Raw genomic sequence first — 19,944 nt, 5'->3', positions numbered from 1 at the left:
ATCCGTGGTCTGTGTGCTTTCCGCATCCATATGTCCATTCCGCAAACAGATCGAACATGTCTAATACTCGTCCACAAAATGCGGACCTATTAAAGTCAGTGGGTCCACAAAAAATTCTGATGCAATACAAACGCCATCCCTATTTTATGGATTGGTGATTTGCAGTCTGCAAAATGGATACGGTTGTGTGCACGGGGCCTTATGGAGAGAACCAAGGCTTGCTGACGCTGCTTTGGGGTCAGTTTTGTAAGGGGAGCAGTGGCATTGTCGTGATAGTGATGTGATTTGCACCAAGGCTGGTTGTCACTGTAATGGAGTCACTTTGGTTGACTTGCACTATTACTGATGTGGCTGCCTGTCTCTGGTATGTAACATGACCCCCTAAAATCTTTCAGTGCGGCTTTTTAGTCTCTAAATGATATGTTGTTCACAGGGTTAGAAGGTTTGTGGACCCCTACTGTACAGTAATTGAGTCCAGAACGTTAGTGTGGGTCATCACCATTATGTCTCTTTATCCGCAGGATTACAAAGTTACGAAGAAGACGTGCGCCGATCGTATGACTTCAATTAGCGGCCCCATCGAGTCAGGAAGAAGAAGTGCGGCCAAAGAGACCAACCCGATGACAAGCACAGACTTTGTGAGCCATGAAAAGAACAAGAAGATTCTTCTGCTCACCAACCAGATCATCCATCTGCTGACAGGGGAGGTGAGAGCTGCCGTCCATGGGGAGCTTTTGCCATTGAAAAGGTGCCTTTGCAGTGTATGTTAAATGGACCCATAGGCCAAAAGAGTCCAAAAGAGTGTGGCTCCATTCTGTAATATTCACTTTTTTACTGCTTACAATAACGCAGAAGTATCCAGTAAAAAGAGTTGTGCAGTAAGCAATCAGATTCCACCTTTCATTTTTCAGAGTTCCTTTGGAATATGTAAGGTGAAATCCGATTGGTTGCTATGGGCATGTAAGCCAGTTTTCCTTTACACCACCAGTTTTAATAAATTTCCCCCTATATCTACTAAATGTACCAGGTGACCTATGCCAGCCAGCCAGCCCGCTGTTTTACATACAGGTCACTGATCACAGCTGTTGTGTTGTATTTCTGTCTTCTTGTGCATTTCAGGTTCCTGCACGCTGTGAGGACGTCGCCGTCTACTTCTCTATAGAAGAATGGGATTATGTAGATAAACACAAGCATCTGTACAAGAACGTCATCATGGATGATCACCAGCAGAACCTGTACAAGAAAGTCATCATGGATGATCACCAGCAGAACCAGTATAAGAAAGTCATCATGGATGATCCCCAGCAGAACCAGTACAAGAAAGTCATCCTGGATGATCACAAGCAGAACCAGTACAAGAAAGTCATCATGGATGATCACAAGCAGAACCAGTACAAGAAAGTCATCATGGATGATCACAAGCAGAACCAGTACAAGAAAGTCATCCTGGATGATCACAAGAAGAACCAGTACAAGAAAGTCATCATGGATGATCACAAGCAGAACCAGTACAAGAAAGTCATCCTGGATGATCACAAGAAGAACCAGTACAAGAAAGTCATCCTGGATGATCACCAGCAGAACCAATACAAGAAAGTCATCCTGGATGATCACCAGCAGAACCTGTACAAGAACGTCATCATGGATGATCACAAGCAGAACCAGTACAAGAAAGTCATCATGGATGATCACAAGAAGAACCAGTACAAGAAAGTCATCCTGGATGATCACAAGCAGAACCTGTACAAGAAAGTCATCATGGATGATCACCAGCAGAACCTGTACAAGAAAGTCATCCTGGATGATCACCAGCAGAACCAGTACAAGAAATTCATCATGGATGATCACCAGCAGAACCAGTACAAGAAAGTCATCATGGATGATCACCAGCAGAACCAGTACAAGAAAGTCATCATGGATGATCACAAGCAGAACCTGTACAAGAACGTCATCATGGATGATCACCAGCAGAACCTGTACAAGAAAGTCATCATGGATGATCACCAGCAGAACCAGTACAAGAAAGTCATCCTGGATGATCACCAGCAGAAGCTGTACAAGAAAGTCATCATGGATGATCACAAGCAGAACCAGTACAAGAAAGTCATCATGGATGATCACCAGCAGAACCTGTACAAGAAAGTCATCATGGATGATCACAAGCAGAACCAGTACAAGAAAGTCATCATGGATGATCACCAGCTCTCATCACAGGGTGAGGAAACAGTCCCTATATGTAAAAGAGCTTTAATTGTCATTTATATACATTCATATGGAGTCCACAAAGGGTTGTCCTAAGCATTTAGTTTTAATAGACTAAGCTTGTATTTAACAAGCTTTTCAATTCTAGTATTTTAAAAGCTGATTAAATAAGGATGCCAGAAATATCATACCTGTAACTGGTCTGTATTACAACAGGCGGCCGGCAGCAGGACCTACAGTGTATGGAGGCCTACAGCGCAGTTTGTGTGCTGCCTCCATAAAGCACATTACTGTCTTGTAAAAGTTGTTCTTCTACAAGAGATTATTATCTGTCATTCAGCGTGGGAGCGTGACATAACATTCAAATTTCTTTCTTCTTATGGAATCCATAAGACAAAAAAAAAATATATTAAATCGGAAGCGCGCATAGGGCCCGAAGGGACTGCAGAGAGTTTTCTATACAAACTACCATAAAATGTATAGAAACACCTTAAAGGGAACCTGTCACCAGGATTTTGTGTATAGAGCTGAGGACATGGGTTGCTAGATGGCCGCTAGCACATCCCCAATACCCAGTCCCCATAGCTCTGTGTGCTTTTATTGTGTTGAAAAACCGATTTGAAACATATGCAAATTAACCTGAGATGAGTCCTGTAGGTGAGATCAGTCAGGGACAGGACTCATCTCAGGTTAATTTGCATATGTATCAAATCGGGTAAATTTGCATATGTATCAAATCGGTTTTTCGACACAATAAAAGCACACAGAGCTATGGGGACTGGGTATTGCGGATGTGCTAGCGGCCATCTAGCAACCCATGTCCTCAGCTCTATACACAAAATCCCGGTGACAGGTTCCCTTTAAATATGTTTCTCGCCCATATTCCTTGGGGGACACAGGAAACCATGGGTATAGCTCTGCTCCCTAGGAGGCGTGACACTAAGTGAAAGCTGTAAGCCCCTCCTCCATCAGCTATACCCCTCAGCCTGGAGAAGAGACTGCCAGTTTTTGCTTAGTGTCCAAGGAGGCAAGACACCCCCTGCTTATGCAGGGTTGTTTTCCTATAATTTTTTATTTTTTGCGTTATTTGTTGTTTTAATTCGATTTTTTTCTACCTACAGGGACAACAGAGGCGCATTAGACCCCTCTGTTTCTCCCGGGGTTGAGTTGCGCCAGTGCCGGTAATACCGCACTGCCGCCTCCCCCACAGAAGACAAGGTGGACCAGGGCAGCCTCGCTCCCCTGCGTCCCGCCAGCTCAAGGGTCGCCCGCACGCCAAGTCCCTCCCCCGGCTTCCTGCCACTGCGGTGCCAGTAGCTGAAGGGGCGACCCTGCTGGATGGATTGAGGGTGAAGACAGCGATGGTGAGAGTGGCTGCTCCAGCCTCCCCTTCCTTCCCACTGCTGCTACATCGAGCCGCCCCCCCCCCCCCCCCCCCCCATGGGCATATCTTACCGGCACCTTACCGGGTATCATTTGGGGGGGACTTTGTCAGGGCAAAAATTCACTTTATTAGCGGCAGGGCACGAACTCATGCCTTCAGGGACGGCTGTAGGCTGGGGGCCGTTTTTCCTTGGCACGAACAGGCGCCATAGCTGGCCGGCACTCATCCAAGCTTGGGGGTTAAAATCATTTTGCCGCGCGCGCGCGGCTTTGCGTCTCTTCAGCGCGGCGAGGGGTGGGCGGAGCTTCATAGCGCTCCGCTACTTCCGGTTTCGTCGGGCTCCACATCGCATACTGCGTGGAATCCTGCTACGTCCGATCCTGAAGCTGTTCATCCCCGTGCCGGCTGCCTCTCCTCCACAGCCTCCTTCAGTCTGCTTCCCTTGCTGCTGCCGCTTGCAGGGTCTGGTAGGACTGTTAACCCCCTCCGTGCCAGTACTGTTGTTGGGTGTAATCTCCGTTCCTTTAGCCCTGGGGTCTCCCATAAGGCAACATTTCCACCATGTCAGACCCTTCTGCAGCTGCCAAGCCTTGGTACCATGCCTGTACTGCTTGTAGGGAACCCTTTCCCCGGGGGCAGTCTGATCCGCACTGTCCTGCATGCCGAGCTCCACCGCAGCCTCAGTCGCCCGCTGTGTCGCTCCCTGCTTCCTCTGACCCGCCTGACTGGGCTAGATCCCTGTCCCAGGCCGTGGAAAGCCTCACTCATGTCGTGGGCCGCCTAATAGACAGGCCACCTACCCCGCAGGACGCTACTTTTACTGTCGCGCCCCCCGGGTCCACCGCTTCTGCCGCTGCAGCGGGTTCACTCCCTCTTAGTGACCCCTCCCGAGCTAGGCACTCTCAGAAGCGTCTTAGAGTAGAGCGAGCCTCCTCCTCGGATGCCTCCCTCTCCCCGCCACGCGTGCGCACCCAGACGAGCCTCTCCTCTCCAAAGGATTCGCTCTCTGAAGGTGAATTGGCGGTTTCAGATTTGGAAATGGACTCGGCCCTGCCGTCCAAGCTAGCCTCAGCGATGAGTCAACTCATCTCGGATATTCGTGACACCTTTAAGGTGCAGGATGACCCCCCTAGCTCTGACGCAGCTAGCGTCTCCTTTATCAGACCCAGGCAGGCCTCAAAAGTCTTTCCAATCCACTCTGATTTCTCCTCCGTGGTGTCTAAGGCTTGGGCTCGCCCGGACGCCCGTTTTGTCAATCCCAAGAAGCTGGACATTTGCTATCCATTTCCAGCCGATGTCGTGGCCACCTGGTCGTCCCCACCCAAGGTGGACCCCCCTGTGGCCCGTCTGTCAAAAAACACGGCCATCCCTGTTCCCGACGGGTCCTCTCTTCAGTCAGCGGAGGACCGTCGCATGGAGACCCTTTCCAAGGGCATTTTTGCTGCCTCCGGTTCTGCTCTCAGACCGGTTTTTGCCTCTGCTTGGGCAGGTAAAGCAATCTCTGCTTGGGGTGCGCAGCTGGAACAGGAGTTGGACTCGGACGTCCCCATCCAGGACCTACGTTCCTTGGCCCAGCTTATTATTCGGGCCGGGAATTTTGTTTGTGAGGCCTCCCTTGATGCGGGAGCCCTTATTGCACGCTCCTCCGCCCTGGCGGTTTCCGTCAGGAGGGAGCTCTGGCTGAAAGTTTGGAAAGCGGACGCTGCCTCCAAACGTTCCTTGGCGGGGCTACCGTTTGCGGGTTCCCGCCTTTTCGGGGTCCGCCTAGACGAGCTTATTTCGGAGGCCACAGGTGGTAAAAGCACCCATCTCCCTCAACCCCAAGCCAGGGGCGCCCCCCGCGGACGCCCCGGTGCGTCTCGTTTTCGGTCCTCCCGCAGGACCTCTGGGGCTCCCCCCGCAGCTGCCGCTTCGGCCCCTCCCCAGGATAAACGTAGGAAGCCGTTTTTTCGGGCACAGCCCTCCTGGCGCAGGCCGCAGGCTGCCCGCACACCCGCAGCAAAGCAATCCTCTGCCTGAAGGCGCGCCCCCACCCACCCGGGTGGGGGGCCGGCTCCTCCTTTTCAGGGACATCTGGATGGCTCACATCTCCGACGCCTGGGCTCTCGAAATTGTGTCCTCAGGATACAAAATCGAATTTGCGTCTTTCCCTCCAGATCGGTTCTTTCGCTCCCGCCCCCCGCGGGACCCGAAAAGCGCGGCTGCGTTCTCCGCGGCTGTTCAAGCCTTACTGGACAGAGGGGTGATTACCCCCGTTCCTCTAGAGGAAAGGTTCCAAGGGTTCTATTCGAACCTCTTTGTTGTTCCCAAGAAGGGAGGTTCGGTGCGGCCCATTTTGGACCTCAAAAAGCTCAACCGTTTTCTCTTCCTTCGACGGTTTCGGATGGAGTCCCTCCGTTCCGCGGTGGCTTCCCTGGAGCAGGGAGATTTCATGTCTTCCATCGATATACAGGATGCCTACCTCCATGTTCCGGTAGCCCGGTGTCACCATCGCTTCCTCCGATTCGCCGTGGGGGACCTCCACTTCCAGTTTGTCGCCCTTCCCTTTGGGCTGGCAACAGCCCCCCGGGTGTTCACCAAGGTCCTGGCCCCGGTTTTGGCCTTACTCCGTTCCAGGGGTGTTTTTCTGCTACCGTACTTGGACGATATCCTCATCAAGGCTCCGTCCCTTTCCCAAGCGGTTGCCAGCGTGGATCTCACTCTAGAGACTCTGGCGAGATTCGGTTGGGTCATCAACTTCCCCAAGTCCTCCCTTCCTCCCGCCAGACAACTGGTCTTCCTGGGAATGCTTTTAGACACGGAAGCGGCGGAGGTACGTCTTCCCTCGGAAAAACGTCTGACCCTCCGTCGGGCGATTCAGGGTCTCCTTCTCCACCGTCGACCGTCCTTCCGCTTCTGCATGCGGGTCTTGGGGCAGATGGTTGCCTGCTTCGAGGCAATCCCATTTGCGCAGTTTCACTCCCGCCCTCTCCAACGGGCGATCCTCTCCTCCTGGGACAAATCGCCGGAGTCTCTGGATCATCCTTTCCATCTATCGCCTCCGGTACGGTCATCTCTCCGCTGGTGGTTGCAGTCCCCTCTTCTGGGCAGGTCCTTTCTGCCGATCAACTGGTTGGTGGTTACAACCGATGCCAGTCTCTTGGGCTGGGGAGGCGTGTTTCCTCCCCGATCCGTCCAGGGCATTTGGTCTCCATCGGAGTCCAAACTCTCGATCAATGTCCTGGAGCTGAGAGCGGCCCTTCTGTCTCTGCGACACTGGACTCATCTGCTGAAGGGTCATCCAGTTCGTGTGCAATCGGACAACGCCACGGCCGTGGCGTACATAAACCACCAGGGGGGCACTCGCAGCGTTGCAGCAATGCGGGAGGTCACCAGCATTCTCCATTGGGCGGAAGCCCACGTCCCGGCCCTATCTGCAATTTTTATTCCAGGGGTGGACAATTGGGCGGCGGACTTCCTCAGTCGCACCACCGTCGACCCCGGCGAGTGGTCTCTTCACCCGGAGGTGTTCGAGGCCATTTGCCTTCGTTGGGGCATACCGGACGTGGACCTCATGGCCTCAAAATTCAATCACAAGGTCCCCGCATATCTGTCCAGGGCCAGGGATCCGGGAGCCTGCGGAGCCGACGCCCTCGTTCTTCCTTGGCGAGGCTTCGCGCGCCCATACATATTCCCTCCCATCCCTCTCCTGCCCAAGGTCCTTCGGAAGATAGCGGCGGAAGGCGTCTCGGTGATTCTGGTCGCTCCGGACTGGCCCCGCCGGTCTTGGTATGCCGACCTCATGCTGCTCCTGGCAGACGCGCCCTGGCCGCTGCCCGCCAGGGAAGATCTTCTCTCTCAGGGACCGATCTTCCACCCGCGTTTAGGGTCCCTACGTTTGACGGCGTGGTTGTTGAGACCACCGTCCTGACGCGTAGGGGTTTTTCTGCGGACGTCGTCCGCACCATGATCCGCGCCCGAAAGCCGTCCTCTTCTAGGATCTATTATAGGACCTGGAGGACCTTTTTGGGGTTCTGTGCCGATCTGGGGATTCCTCCGCTCCGCTTTTCTCTCCCCACCGTTTTGTCCTTCCTGCAGAGCGGACTGGCCCAAGGGCTGGCCCTTAGTTCTTTGAAGGGTCAGGTGTCTGCGCTGTCCATTTTGTTCAGCGCCCACTGGCCCCCCTTGGTCCGGTCAAGACCTTCCTTCAGGGTGTGGCTCACGCGGTTCCCCCGTACCGTCCTCCGGTACCGCCCTGGGACCTGAACCTGGTTCTCTCAGCGCTCCAGGCTTCCCCTTTCGAGCCCCTGCGGACGGTTTCCTTGCGACTTCTGTCCTGCAAGGTTATTTTCCTTGTAGCCGTCACCTCTCTTCGGAGGGTGTCCGAATTGGCTGCACTCTCCTGTCTGGAACCTTTCCTAGTGTTCCACCAGGACAAGGTGGTTCTTCGTCCGGTCCCTTCCTTCCTTCCTAAGGTGGTCTCCGCCTTTCATCTGAACGAGGACATCGTTCTCCCCTCTTTGTGTCCTTCCCCTTCCCACCCGCGGGAGAGGGAGCTTCATCGCCTGGACGTTGTCAGGGCGCTCAAGGTTTACCTGGAGGTAACCAGCTCTTTCAGGCGTACTGACTCGCTCTTTGTGGTTCCGGAGGGGTCGCGCAGAGGGATGGCGGCATCCAAAGTTGCTATCGCCCGTTTTGTCAAGATGGCTGTTACTGAGTCTTATCTCGTCAAGGGCAAGGTTCCGCCCCTTGGTGTTACCGCTCACTCCACTAGAGCGGTCGGGGCTTCCTGGGCTCAGAGGAATCGGGCTTCTACGGAGCAGATTTGCAAGGCGGCCACTTGGTCCTCCTTGCACACCTTCACCAAGTTCTACAGGGTGCATACTCATGCGTCGGCTGACGCTGCTTTAGGCCGTCTGGTGTTGCAGGCGGCAGTTGATTGATGCCTCTGGTGTTGGTCTAGTTTGTTCTGGTCCCTCCCTTCTGGGACTGCTCTGGAACGTCCCATGGTTTCCTGTGTCCCCCAAGGAATATGGGCGAGAAAAGGAGACTTTTGTATTACTTACCAGTAAAGTCTCTTTCTCGCTCTTCCTTGGGGGACACAGCACCCGCCCTTCATTTGGGTTACAGTTGTGGTTCCGGCTTGGTTGCCCCCGTTGGGGCTCGACAGTTCTTTTTTCCGGTTGGTGGTTATCTTTCACTACTTGGACACGCAACTGGCAGTCTCTTCTCCAGGCTGAGGGGTATAGCTGATGGAGGAGGGGCTTACAGCTTTCACTTAGTGTCACGCCTCCTAGGGAGCAGAGCTATACCCATGGTTTCCTGTGTCCCCCAAGGAAGAGCGAGAAAGAGACTTTACTGGTAAGTAATACAAAAGTCTCCTTTTTCCAGTACTTTAATACTGATAACCTCTGATCAGCGGGGGCCTGATGTCTGGCACCCCCACCGATCAGCTGTTCTGCAGTAGTTTTAGTCAGGGCTGTGGAGTCGGTAGATAAATGTTCCGACTCAGACTCCTCAGTTTTATGTACTTCCGACTCCGACTCCCCGACTCTGACTCCTCTGTATTATCTGCTGCTTTCTCCTTTGTGTGCTTATCTGCTGCTGAAGATCGGGCAGTGGGAGGATCCAGGAAGGGGCATTTATTCTAAAACATGATTTCCCCAGTAGAATCCCATAGTCATGTTTAAAGTTTAAGCTAACAATCTGAGTTTACAAGTTTTTATCGCCTTAGCTAAATGACAGCAGTTTTTCCAATGGTTTACATCTTCAGTCTTGAACTATTGGCCCTCCATTCCCTTCACTTATACAAGTGTCTCACTCTCTAGTCCTGCAAAAAACATATTTATTTAATCCCTTATCAGTGAGAGGCTAGGTTACACATGGACGCTGCGTTCCCTGTAAAAGCAGAACACAACACTATGGAAAGTATAAGTATTGCATCTCCTAATTGTGCGTTGCGTGCCATATAGTGAAGCACATGAAAAGCACGCTTCTTCACGGTCACTTAACGTGTTCGTTTTGCGGTTACGTGAGGCACTGCATGCATTGGTCTTTATTCTTACAGTAGAGAAGTCATTAATTATAACTTTTTGTGAATTGGGACATTTAAACTTGCTTTTTTTTTTTTATTCCAATCTAAATTTAGTAGGAGTCGGTGCATTGTTTGCCGACTCCAGGTACCCAAAATTTCCCCCGACTCCTCGACTCCGACTCCGACTCCACAGCCCTGGTTTTAGTGCCAGAACTACACATCTCCATCCACTTCTGCAGTAGACAAGCTGGTTACTGCAGCGTTGCTTCCATTCACTTGAACAGGAGCAGCGCTGCAGTAATCGGCATAAACCGGTGACCGAGACCCTGAGCACATTGACGCAGTACAGAGCACAGACATCCTCATAATCATCATCTCTCCTCGTCACTTATTGCTATAAGAGTTTTGTCAGTCAGCAGCAAAGAGGCAGGGAAAGCTGGGAGCTCATGAATATCAGGACTTCCAAGTCCACGTTCTGAAGTAAGCAGACTTCAGTGCTGGAGCTGCTCAGTACATATGGGTAGAGCGGTGCTGGATCTATTTTGGATACCCAGCCAGCACCTCGCTCTGACCCCAGCCCAGTGAGCACCTAGCCCAAAGGGTTCGTATTACTCTGCCAAGCAACTTGTAGGTTATTGCACCTCGCTGTTGTAGGGAGATAGAGAATCTCCAAATAGATACCAGATAAAAAGCAATATTTCCCAGAAACCTCATTTTCCCCTTAAATGAAAAATAGATCTGGGCCTGGCATGAAATTCCTGAGTCACAACGGTTTTAATGGAAACAGCATTGCTATTGAAAGGATTGTCTCAGCTCAGAGACCCCATGAACAGAGAACATGGGATGCCTATGAGGTAACTCTAAAACCTGAGGCTGCTGCTCCTGTGGTGGATAGGTCTCTTTATGTGGTTAAACCAGATATAGGTTCATCTGTAAGGAATACAAAATTCAGGGAGCAGATGATCAATTCTATTTTCCTCCTCAAGTTGGCTGCAAGTTTCTTGGCTTATGCTTTTGCTCAATTAGTCCGCATGGCAGCAAGAGCAGCGGTTCTGTCACACTTTGGGCAATGGTAAATTACTGTGCAGGACACCATTTGAAGTCCCTCTGTGTTTTCTAGAGGAGAGAACATAAAAAAAAAAAAATCTCCCTCATGCAAAAATGGAGGACTTCAAAGAGAGAGGCAAATCTTGGGAGATGGAGCTACCTGAAAGGGAGGAAAGGAAGCGATGTTCTGCTCTGAACCAATCAGCCCTCAAATAAACTATGATGTTATAAAACTAGGAGGAAGCTTGCTGGTATACTCAGCAAAATACTAATGGGGAGATTTATCAAACTGGTGTAAAGTAGAACTGGAATCAGATTCCACCTTTCATTTTGACAGCTCTTTTGGAAAATAAAAGGCTGAATCTGATTGGTTGCTATGGGCAACTAAGCCAGTTCTACTTTACACCAGTTTGATAAATGATCCCATAAATCCTTAGCCTTAAGGATTATATCTGAAGACTACAGGAGAAAATTTGCCTCTCTGACTCCTCAGATATTCACAACAATGCATGTTGACTTGAGCATCGAAGCAGTTCAGGCATTTTCAAGAGTTCCGGTGATGTACCAGGCTCTCCATGGGGCTGCCAGGAAGCCCCGGTGATGTCACCGGCACTGATGGGGGGGCTTCACCGCTGCCCTAACCAGTAAAACGGCTAGGGCAGCGCTAAAGCACACCCATCTGAGCCGGTGACATCACCGAACACACTGCCGGGCGGAAGCTTCCGTCCAGCAGTGTGTTATTGTAAACAAAAGAGCCCGTGCTCTGCCCGATCTAGCGCAGGGCAAGGGAGTGCATCAGAGCATGAGAAGCTCCGATGCCAACATCAGGGGGGCTGCCTGGGTTAAAATATGGGTAAGTCCGGATTCAGCTCTGATCCCGGACAACCCCTTTGAAAATGCTGCCCCAAATGCACCGGCCCCTCACACAGATTGTACTTACCTCGCTCCCCGGCACCCACGCCGCTTCTGATGCCCACGCGGCCGCTCCAGCATCTCCCCGTTGCGCAGATCAAAACAAACCAGGGAGGGGGGCAGCCAATAGCAGGACGGGAACAAGCCTCCCTAGCGGCGTCACCCGCGATGCTAGGGAGGCTCTTTCCCGTCGCAGCCTACTAGGGATCGACCGATTATTGGTTTTACCGATATTATCGGCCGATATTCAGGATTTTGACCGTTATCGGTATCGGCATCTATTTTGCCGATATACCGATAACGTATGGGGAACACAGATCGCGCTGCTCTCAGCGCTCTCCGTGTTCCCTCAGCAGCACAGGGGAGAAGGAAGCAATGTCTCCTCCCCCTGTGCTGCCGCTGCCACCAATGAAGAGATAGATGGGAAGAGGAGGGGAGGGGCTTTGGCCACTGCGCCACCAATGAGGTTAACTTACTCATTCATTCAAATTGAACAGGAGGCGGGAGCTGGCTGCAGAATCACATAGCCGGCTCCCGACCTCTATGAACGGCAGCTGCGATCCGCGGTAGTTAACCCCTCAGGTGCCGCGGATCGCAGCTACTGCTCATAGAGGTCGGCTATGTGATTCTGCAGCCAGCTCCCGCCTCCTGTATATGAATAAATGAGAGATTTATGTTCATTGGTGGCGCAGTGTGCCCCCCACCCCCTCCCCAGTATTAAAAACATTTGTGGCGCAGTGAGCCCTCCCACCCAAGCCACCCCAGTTTTAATCATTGGTGGCAGTGGCCACAGGATCCCCTCTCCCCTGCTCCTCCGATCGGAGCCCCAGCAGTGTAATCCTGGGGCTCCGATCGGTTACCATGGCAGCCAGGACGCTACTGAAGCCCTGGCTGCCATGGTAAGCTCCATGCTGCTGTGTGCACAAAGCACAGAGCAGCAGGGACAGTGTGAGATCCTAGTCACCCTGATAGATCTCTATCAGGGTGAATAGGACAAGGGTTCTAGTCCCTAAGGGGGCTCAAAGTTAGTAAAAAAAAAAAAAAAAAATATTAAGTATAAATAAAAAAGAAAGATTTACAAAAAAATAAAAAATAAAATACACATTAACAATAAAAATATTCATTTTCAGCAGATTTGTGTAGGAATTTTTATTTTTTTTTCAAAAATGAAATTTCACAGAATATCGGTATAAATTATCGGCTATCGGCCTGAAAGTTCACAAATTATCGGTATCGGCCCTAAAAAATCAATATCGGTCAATCCCTACAGCCTACTATTGGTTAGTAAAATGTTGTTAGAGCCTCTTCAATGAGAAATCGAGGGAGATGCAGAATATGATGGGAATGTTTGCAGATTGCAAAAGAGAATTCTTCTAGAACTTATTTTTATTCTCAACAGGTGAACAACCAGTTTTGACTCCCAAGTCTCCAAAAAGAGAAGACCTCATAAAAGAGCCCTCAAATGACTTGAATATCACAGCGATAACTATGACTGGTGGTGACTACATCTCAATTGACCTTACTAAAGATGAACCGTTGTCTGTAGACAGCATGGACGGCGATGACTGCTTTAGCACAGCGCAGGAGCCATGGTCTTCAGAGTGCGGTAAATGTTTAGATCAAGACTCATTCACACAACCATCACTGGACTCACATCTACCCAACCGTGCACGTACACAAAGCAGTTTATGTGGCCAGGTACTGCCAGGTATATTGCACAGTTTTCCACAGGTTTTTGTGTGCAGCAAGTACAGGTGAAGAAGATTTTTTTTTTTTTTTTTTCTTGCTTTACTTGTACCTGCTGCCAGGGTTAAAACTGTGGCAATTCTCAGTAATAAGAGAGTAATCCATTTGGACATTGAGTAATTACTGCTCTTCTTAATCTTATGAAAGAAACTTCACAGGTACAGCTCGGAACCAAAGCAACCTAATATCAATGAGAAAATTAAAGGGCGTCTGTCAGCAGTTTTGTCCCTATGACACTGGCTGACCTGTTACATGTGCACTTGGCAGCTGAAGGCATCTGTGTTGGTCCCATGTTCATATGTGCCCCCCGCATTGCTGAGAAAAATGATGTTTTAATATATCCAACAATTTAGAAAGAATCTGGATCGCACATCCTCATGCAATGCTTTGATCTATAACTGCTTCTCAGCATAATTAACATCGCTTTTCAGCGTAATAACTAGTATGCAGCCCCCTAAATTGCGTACAGTACATGAGGCATTAGTACGTATTTTGATCTAACTCACCACGACAAGGTTGCCTCCTCGAGTGGGAAACTACTCTAATTTGGCACGGAGACCACCGATGCTGCAGCACTGCACCTGCAGGGAGCGGGAATCGGCAGCCAAACAGCACCCCTGCTTCTTGACAATGCCACCCAGGCACTGGGCCCCACCAGCACAGCAGCAATGGCAACCACGCAGCGCCGTTCCTGAGAGCATATGATAAGGTGAGGTTTGACAACTGTTAACATGGTGCGGTGGTGCGTGGTTGCCATTGCTGCTGTGGTGCTGTGCTGGTGGGTTGATGGGGCCCAGTGCCTGGGTGGCATTGTCAAGCAGCAGGGGTGCTGTTTGGCTGCTGGGTCCCGCCTCCTGCTGATGCGTCGGTGGTCGCCATGCGGTGCTGTGCCACATTATAGTAGGTTCCCACTCGAGGAGGCAACCTTGTCGTGGTGAGTGGGCCTATGCCTTTTGATCAAAATGTATACTAATGCCTCATGATGTAATTTAGGGGGCTGCATACTAGTTATTATGCTGAAAAGCAATGTTAATTATGCTGAGAAGCAGTTATAGATCAAAGCATAGCATGAGGATGTGCGATCCAGATTCACTCTTTTTTGTTGGCAGTTTAATATATACAAATGAGCCTTTAGGAGCAACTGGGGCGTTGCCGCTACTCCTAGAGGCTCTGCTCTCTCTGCAGGTGCTGCGCCCTTTGCACTTTAAGCTAGGATTCAACAAGAGCATTGGTGACCCCCTCATTGCACCATAGGCCTAATTTGCATATTAAGAAAAAGCATCCTAACTAGGGAATGGAGCCTCGGATCAACAAAAGAAAAACAGCATTTTAATCAGGGGAACCACAATCGGGGGAACCACAGCTATGTGTCTATGCCGAGAGCTGGATAGGAAGGTCGCTGGTGACAGATTCTCTTTAAAATCATTGTGTGTCCATGTAACGCACATGTAACGACAGGTAACTCAGGATCCTCAAATGAGAGAAGCTCTTTGCAGCTTGTTAGCTACTGTCGCTTAAAATAAGGGTCCACCTCTAGCTGAGAAATCCTTAGTCGGGTGCCTGGGAATGGATTTTTGAGACCAGAAAATTCCTTTAAAGATTTCCAACCTCAGCTCTGTTGCACACGGCCGTTGTTAGGCCGTTCCATGCATTGGGGACCGCAATCAATGCACAGGCACCATCCGTGCGGCTGCCGCAACGGATCCAGACCCATTCAATTTGAATGGGTCCGTGATCCTATTTTTTTGCAGTGCGGAGGAACGTACAGAAACACCACGGAAGCACGCCGTAGTGCTTCCGTGGGGTTCTGTGCCTCTGTTCCGCACCGTAGCTCAGGATTGTGGACCCATTCAAGTGAATGGGTCCACATCCGTGATGTGGGGAGTACATGGGTCGCAATACGGGCCACAGCACGGCCGTGTGCATGAGGCCTCAGTCTGACTCTAGAAATTTGTGTAACTGCACCAACCTGCTGCAGTCAGTCGAGGGTCGTAGGAGCCTCATCCACATGATGTGGTGTCCCAGTTCAATGGTAAATGACACCTCCGTTTCTTCTCATGCATTGTCCACCTAGATATATTCTATACATGACAGGTCTTTGTAGTGGACGTCATACATGATAACACTACAGTAGATTACACAAGGCAAGCTTTTATTCCTGTCCAGAAACCGGAGCTGTTGTAGTTGACACTTGCATTATAGGATGGAAATGTTTGCAGATTGAACCCTCCAAATAAATAAAAAAATATTTCTCTCAAATTTGCCTATATTTTATTCTGAACAGGTGATGAACGAGTCTCATCTCCAGAGCATGAAATAGAGATAGAAATAGAAGATGACTTCATAGAAGAACCTTTAAATGACTTCTACACCACAACTATAAACTCTCCGACCAGCGGTAACTACGTCTCATCTGATCTTGGGAACCTGGAACCAATATCTGCAGACAGGATGCACCGCGAAGACAGCGCAGCACAGAAGCCACTGTCTTGTTCGGAGTGCGGAAAATGTTTTCGGTATCCTTCAAGACTCATTGAACACAAGCGCGTTCACACAGGAGAAAAACCTTTTTCGTGTCCCGAGTGCGGGAAGTGTTTTATATGGAAATCACTGCTCATTCAACACCAAAAAATTCACACCGGAGAGCATCAGTGTCTGTTCTGCAGGAAGTGTTTCATAAATAAAACTAAATTAATGGATCATCAGAGAACCCACACGGGCGAGCGGCCGTTCACTTGTCATCAGTGCGGGAAAAGCTTTGGATTGAAAACGTCATTAACTAAACACCAGCGACTTCACATGAGAGAGAAGCTCCTCGGCTGTTTCAAGCAGAAATCAAACCTGTATCGTCATCAGCAGACTCATATGTGTCAGCAACCACTTTAATGTCACCAGGGGTGTACACAGAAGTCACCTCTTAATCACACTGGGGCCACTTCCCCCATTACATATATGACTCCACCAAAACACAGCGGCTCCTTCAGGAGGCACCATTTTACTAACATCAGGGTCACTGTAATATTATATTAAAGGGTTTTCATATGCAACAGGTTCTGTCTATATTTTTATATATATACAGTACAGACCAAAAGTTTGGACACACTTTCTCATTCAAAGAGTTTTCTTTATTTTCATGACTATGAAGGCATCAAAACTATGAATTAACACATGTGGAATTATATACATAACAAACAAGTGTGAAACAACTGAAAATATGTCATATTCTAGGTTCTTCAAAGTATCCACCTTTTGCTTTGATTACTGCTTTGCACACTCTTGGCATTCTCTTGATGAGCTTCAAGAGGTAGTCCCCTGAAATGGTTTTCACTTCACAGGTGTGGCCTGTCAGGTTTAATAAGTGGGATTTCTTGCCTTATAAATGGGGTTGGGACCATCAGTGGCGTTGAGGAGAAGTCAGGTGGATACACAGCTGATAGTCCTACTGAATAGACTGTTAGAATTTGTATTATGGCAAGAAAAAAGCAGCTAATTAAAGAAAAACGAGTGGCCATCATTACTTTAAGAAATGTCAGTCAGTCAGCCAAAAAATTGGGAAAACTTTGAAAGTAAGGGCTATTTGACCATGAAGGAGAGTGATGGGGTGCTGCGCCAGATGACCTGGCCTCCACAGTCACCGGACATGAACCCAATCGAGATGGTTTGGGGTGAGCTGGACTGCAGAGTGAAGGCAAAAGGGCCAACAAGTGCTAAGTATCTCTGGGAACTCCTTCAAGACTGTTGGAAGACCATTTCAGGGGACTACCTCTTGAAGCTCATCAAGAGAATGCCAAGAATGTGCAAAGCAGTAATCAAAGCAAAAAAGGTGGCTACTTTGAAGAACCTACAATATGACATATGTTCAGTTGTTTCACACTTGTTTGTTATGTATATAATTCCACATGTGTTAATTCATAGTTTTGATGCCTTCATAGTCATGAAAATAAAGAAAACTCTTTGAATGAGAAGGTGTGTCCAGACTTTTGGTCTGTACTGTCTATATATATATATAATATCCAATAATAATGTTAGGTCAGTACCTCAAGCAGGGTGTTCAACGGGTTTTTCAAGACTTTAATATTGATCGCCTATTCTTAGGAGAGATTATCAATATCAGATCAGTGATCGTCTGACTCCAGCTGGCTGAACAAGCCTGTGATCCTCTGGAAGAGGCACAACTTTGTAAACTGGGGCAGATTTACTAATACTGTTTAAAAGTCATAGTCTTAAAGGGCTTCTGTCTTTGAAATCTGCCTACACTGTACTGTTGTGAAGTCCTTTTCCTTACTTCCTACTTTGCTCCAGATCTCACAGAACAAATAAGGAGGAGGAAATCACACTTAGGGCTGTTTCAGACGAGTGTGTCCAGTGTGGAAATCACGCTCCGCGTGTGTGTGCGTGATTCTCCTTTCTGGACACTGATCGCTTCTCAGGCTCGCACGCCATTATACCGATTTATAATGCTATGTGCCTCTGCATGACCTTACTGTTACAGCTTTATGTGACTATGATTCTGTAGCAGTAAGTTCATGCAGAGATACACAGTATTATAAATCAGTATAATGCCGTGCGCTCCTGAAAAGCGAGCAGTGTCCAGAACGGAGAATCACGCTCACACACAGAGCGTGATTTCTGCACTGAACACGCTCTTGTGAAAGAGCCCTTACAGAAACGCAGGAGGCGCCTGTGATCTTCAGAAGCAGTGTAGTTCATATATTTTTTTTATCAGACTAAGGCCTCATGCACACGACCGAAAAATCAGAAAATGCACCGTTTTGCAGCCGCATCCGTGTTTCCTGTCCGTCAAAAAAATAGGACCTGTCCTATTTTTTTGACGGACAACTGTTCACGGACCCATTCAAGTCAATGGGTCCGTGAAAAAACACGGATGCACACAAGATTGCCATCCGCGTCCGTCATCCTTGTCCATAGGCTACTTTCACACAGACGGATCTGCTGATCCGTCTGCATAAAAGCTTTTTAGATCTGAATTTTTACTTCGTGAAAACTCAGATCCGACAGTATATTCTAACACAGAGGCGTTCCCATGGTGATGGGGACGCTTCAGGTTAGAATATACTAAAATAACTGTGTACATGACTGCCCCCTGCTGCCTGGCAGGTGCTGCCAGGCAGCAGGGGGCAGACCCTCCCCCCGCTGTATTTAACTCATTGGTGGCCAGTGCGGCCCCCCCTCCCTCCCCGGTATTTAACTCATTGGTGGCCAGTGCGGCCAGCCCCCCCTCCCTCCCTTGTATTTAACACATTGGTGGCCAGTGCGGCCGGCCCCCCCTCCCTCCCTTGTATTTAACACATTGGTGGCCAGTGCGGCCGCCCCCAATTAAAATGACCGACAGACCGTTCACTTACCAGTAGGAGGAGCGCCCGGCCGGTCACAGACATCGCAGGTAAGTATAATGCTTCTAAAATTGCTAAGTAACCATGGCAGCCAGGACTGCAGTAGCGTCTTGGCTGCCATGGTAACCGATCGGAGTCCCAGCGATTAAACTGGGACTCCGATCGGAACTCTCCGCTGTCACCAATGATGGGGGGTCGGTCATTTTAATTAGAGGGAGGGGGGGGCCGGCCGCACTGGCCACCAATGTGTTCAATACAAGGGAGGGAGGGGGGGCCGGCTGCACTGGCCACCAATGTGTTAAATACAAGGGAGGGGGGGGGCGGCCGCATTGGCCACCAATGTGTTAAATACAAGGGAGAGAGGGGGGGGGCCGCACTGGCCACCAATGTGTTAAATACAAGGGAGGGAGGGGGGGCTGGCCGCACTGGCCACCAATGAGTTAAATACCGGGGAGGGGGGGCCGCACTGGCCACCAATGAGTTAAATACAGGGAGGGAGGGGGGGGGTCTGTACACAGTTCTTTTAGTATATTCTAACTTGAAGCGTCCCCATCACCATGGGAACGCCTCTGTGTTAGAATATACTGAGTTTCACGATCTAACTCAAATCCGATGGTATATTCTAACATAGAGGCGTTCCCATGGTGATGGGGACGCTTCAAGTTAAAATATACCATCGGATTGGAGAAAACTCTGATCTGATGGTATATTAATGGGGACTCCTGACTTTACATTGAAAGTCAATGGGGGACGGATCCGTTTGCAATTGCACCATATTGTGTCAACGTCAAACGGATCCGTCCCCATTGACTTGCATTGTAAGTCAGGACAGATCCGTTTGGCTCCGCACGGCCAGGTGGACACCAAAACGACTTTTTTTTCATGTCCGTGGATCCTCCAAAAATCAAGGAAGACCCACGGAAGAAAAAACGATCACGGAACAACGGAAATCCGTTTTGCGGACCGCAAAAAAAAAACGGTCGTGTGCATGAGGCCTAAGGGTCCATTGACACGTCCGTATGAATAGGTCCACGTCCGTTCGGGTTTGGACACATTCATTTCAATGGGGCCGCAAAAGATGCAGACAGCACATTGTGTGCTGTCCGCATCCGCACCTTCGTTCTGCAAAAAAGGTAGAGCATGTTCTATTCTTGTCCGCAGCCAGAGACAAGAATAGGCATTTCTATCATAGTGCCGGCCATGTGTGGTCCTCAAAATGCTGAACGCACATGGTCAGTGTCTGTGTTTTGCGGATCCGCAATTTGCGGACCTCAAAACACTTGCAG

The 19,944-nt window shown here is 49.6% G+C and overlaps 2 protein-coding genes across 8 annotated transcripts in view; both read left to right on the top strand.

The window, feature by feature from the left end:
• Positions 1-19,944, top strand: part of LOC121000616 (zinc finger protein 436-like) — a 684,763-nt gene that overhangs the window by 596,283 nt on the left and 68,536 nt on the right. The window lies entirely within an intron of this gene.
• Positions 1-19,944, top strand: part of LOC121000615 (zinc finger protein 891-like) — an 83,810-nt gene that overhangs the window by 25,740 nt on the left and 38,126 nt on the right. For 4 of the 6 annotated variants that reach the window (XM_040431170.1, XM_040431168.1, XM_040431169.1 and 1 more), the window contains 4 exons: positions 522-707; positions 1,120-2,215; positions 12,958-13,164; positions 15,589-16,351. In XM_040431170.1, coding sequence (XP_040287104.1) covers positions 522-707; positions 1,120-2,215; positions 12,958-13,164; positions 15,589-16,190 — 2,091 coding nt within the window. In that variant the 3' untranslated portion in view covers positions 16,191-16,351. Of the gene's footprint in view, positions 1-521; positions 708-1,119; positions 2,216-12,957; positions 13,165-15,588; positions 16,352-19,944 lie in introns of those variants that run through there. The other 2 variants (XM_040431171.1, XM_040431172.1) reach the window with 2 other exon arrangements.

The sequence above is a fragment of the Bufo bufo genome, chromosome 5 (assembly GCF_905171765.1).
Source record: "Bufo bufo chromosome 5, aBufBuf1.1, whole genome shotgun sequence".
Lineage (NCBI taxonomy): Eukaryota > Metazoa > Chordata > Amphibia > Anura > Bufonidae > Bufo > Bufo bufo.
This window is presented reverse-complemented; position numbering and strand designations above follow the sequence as displayed.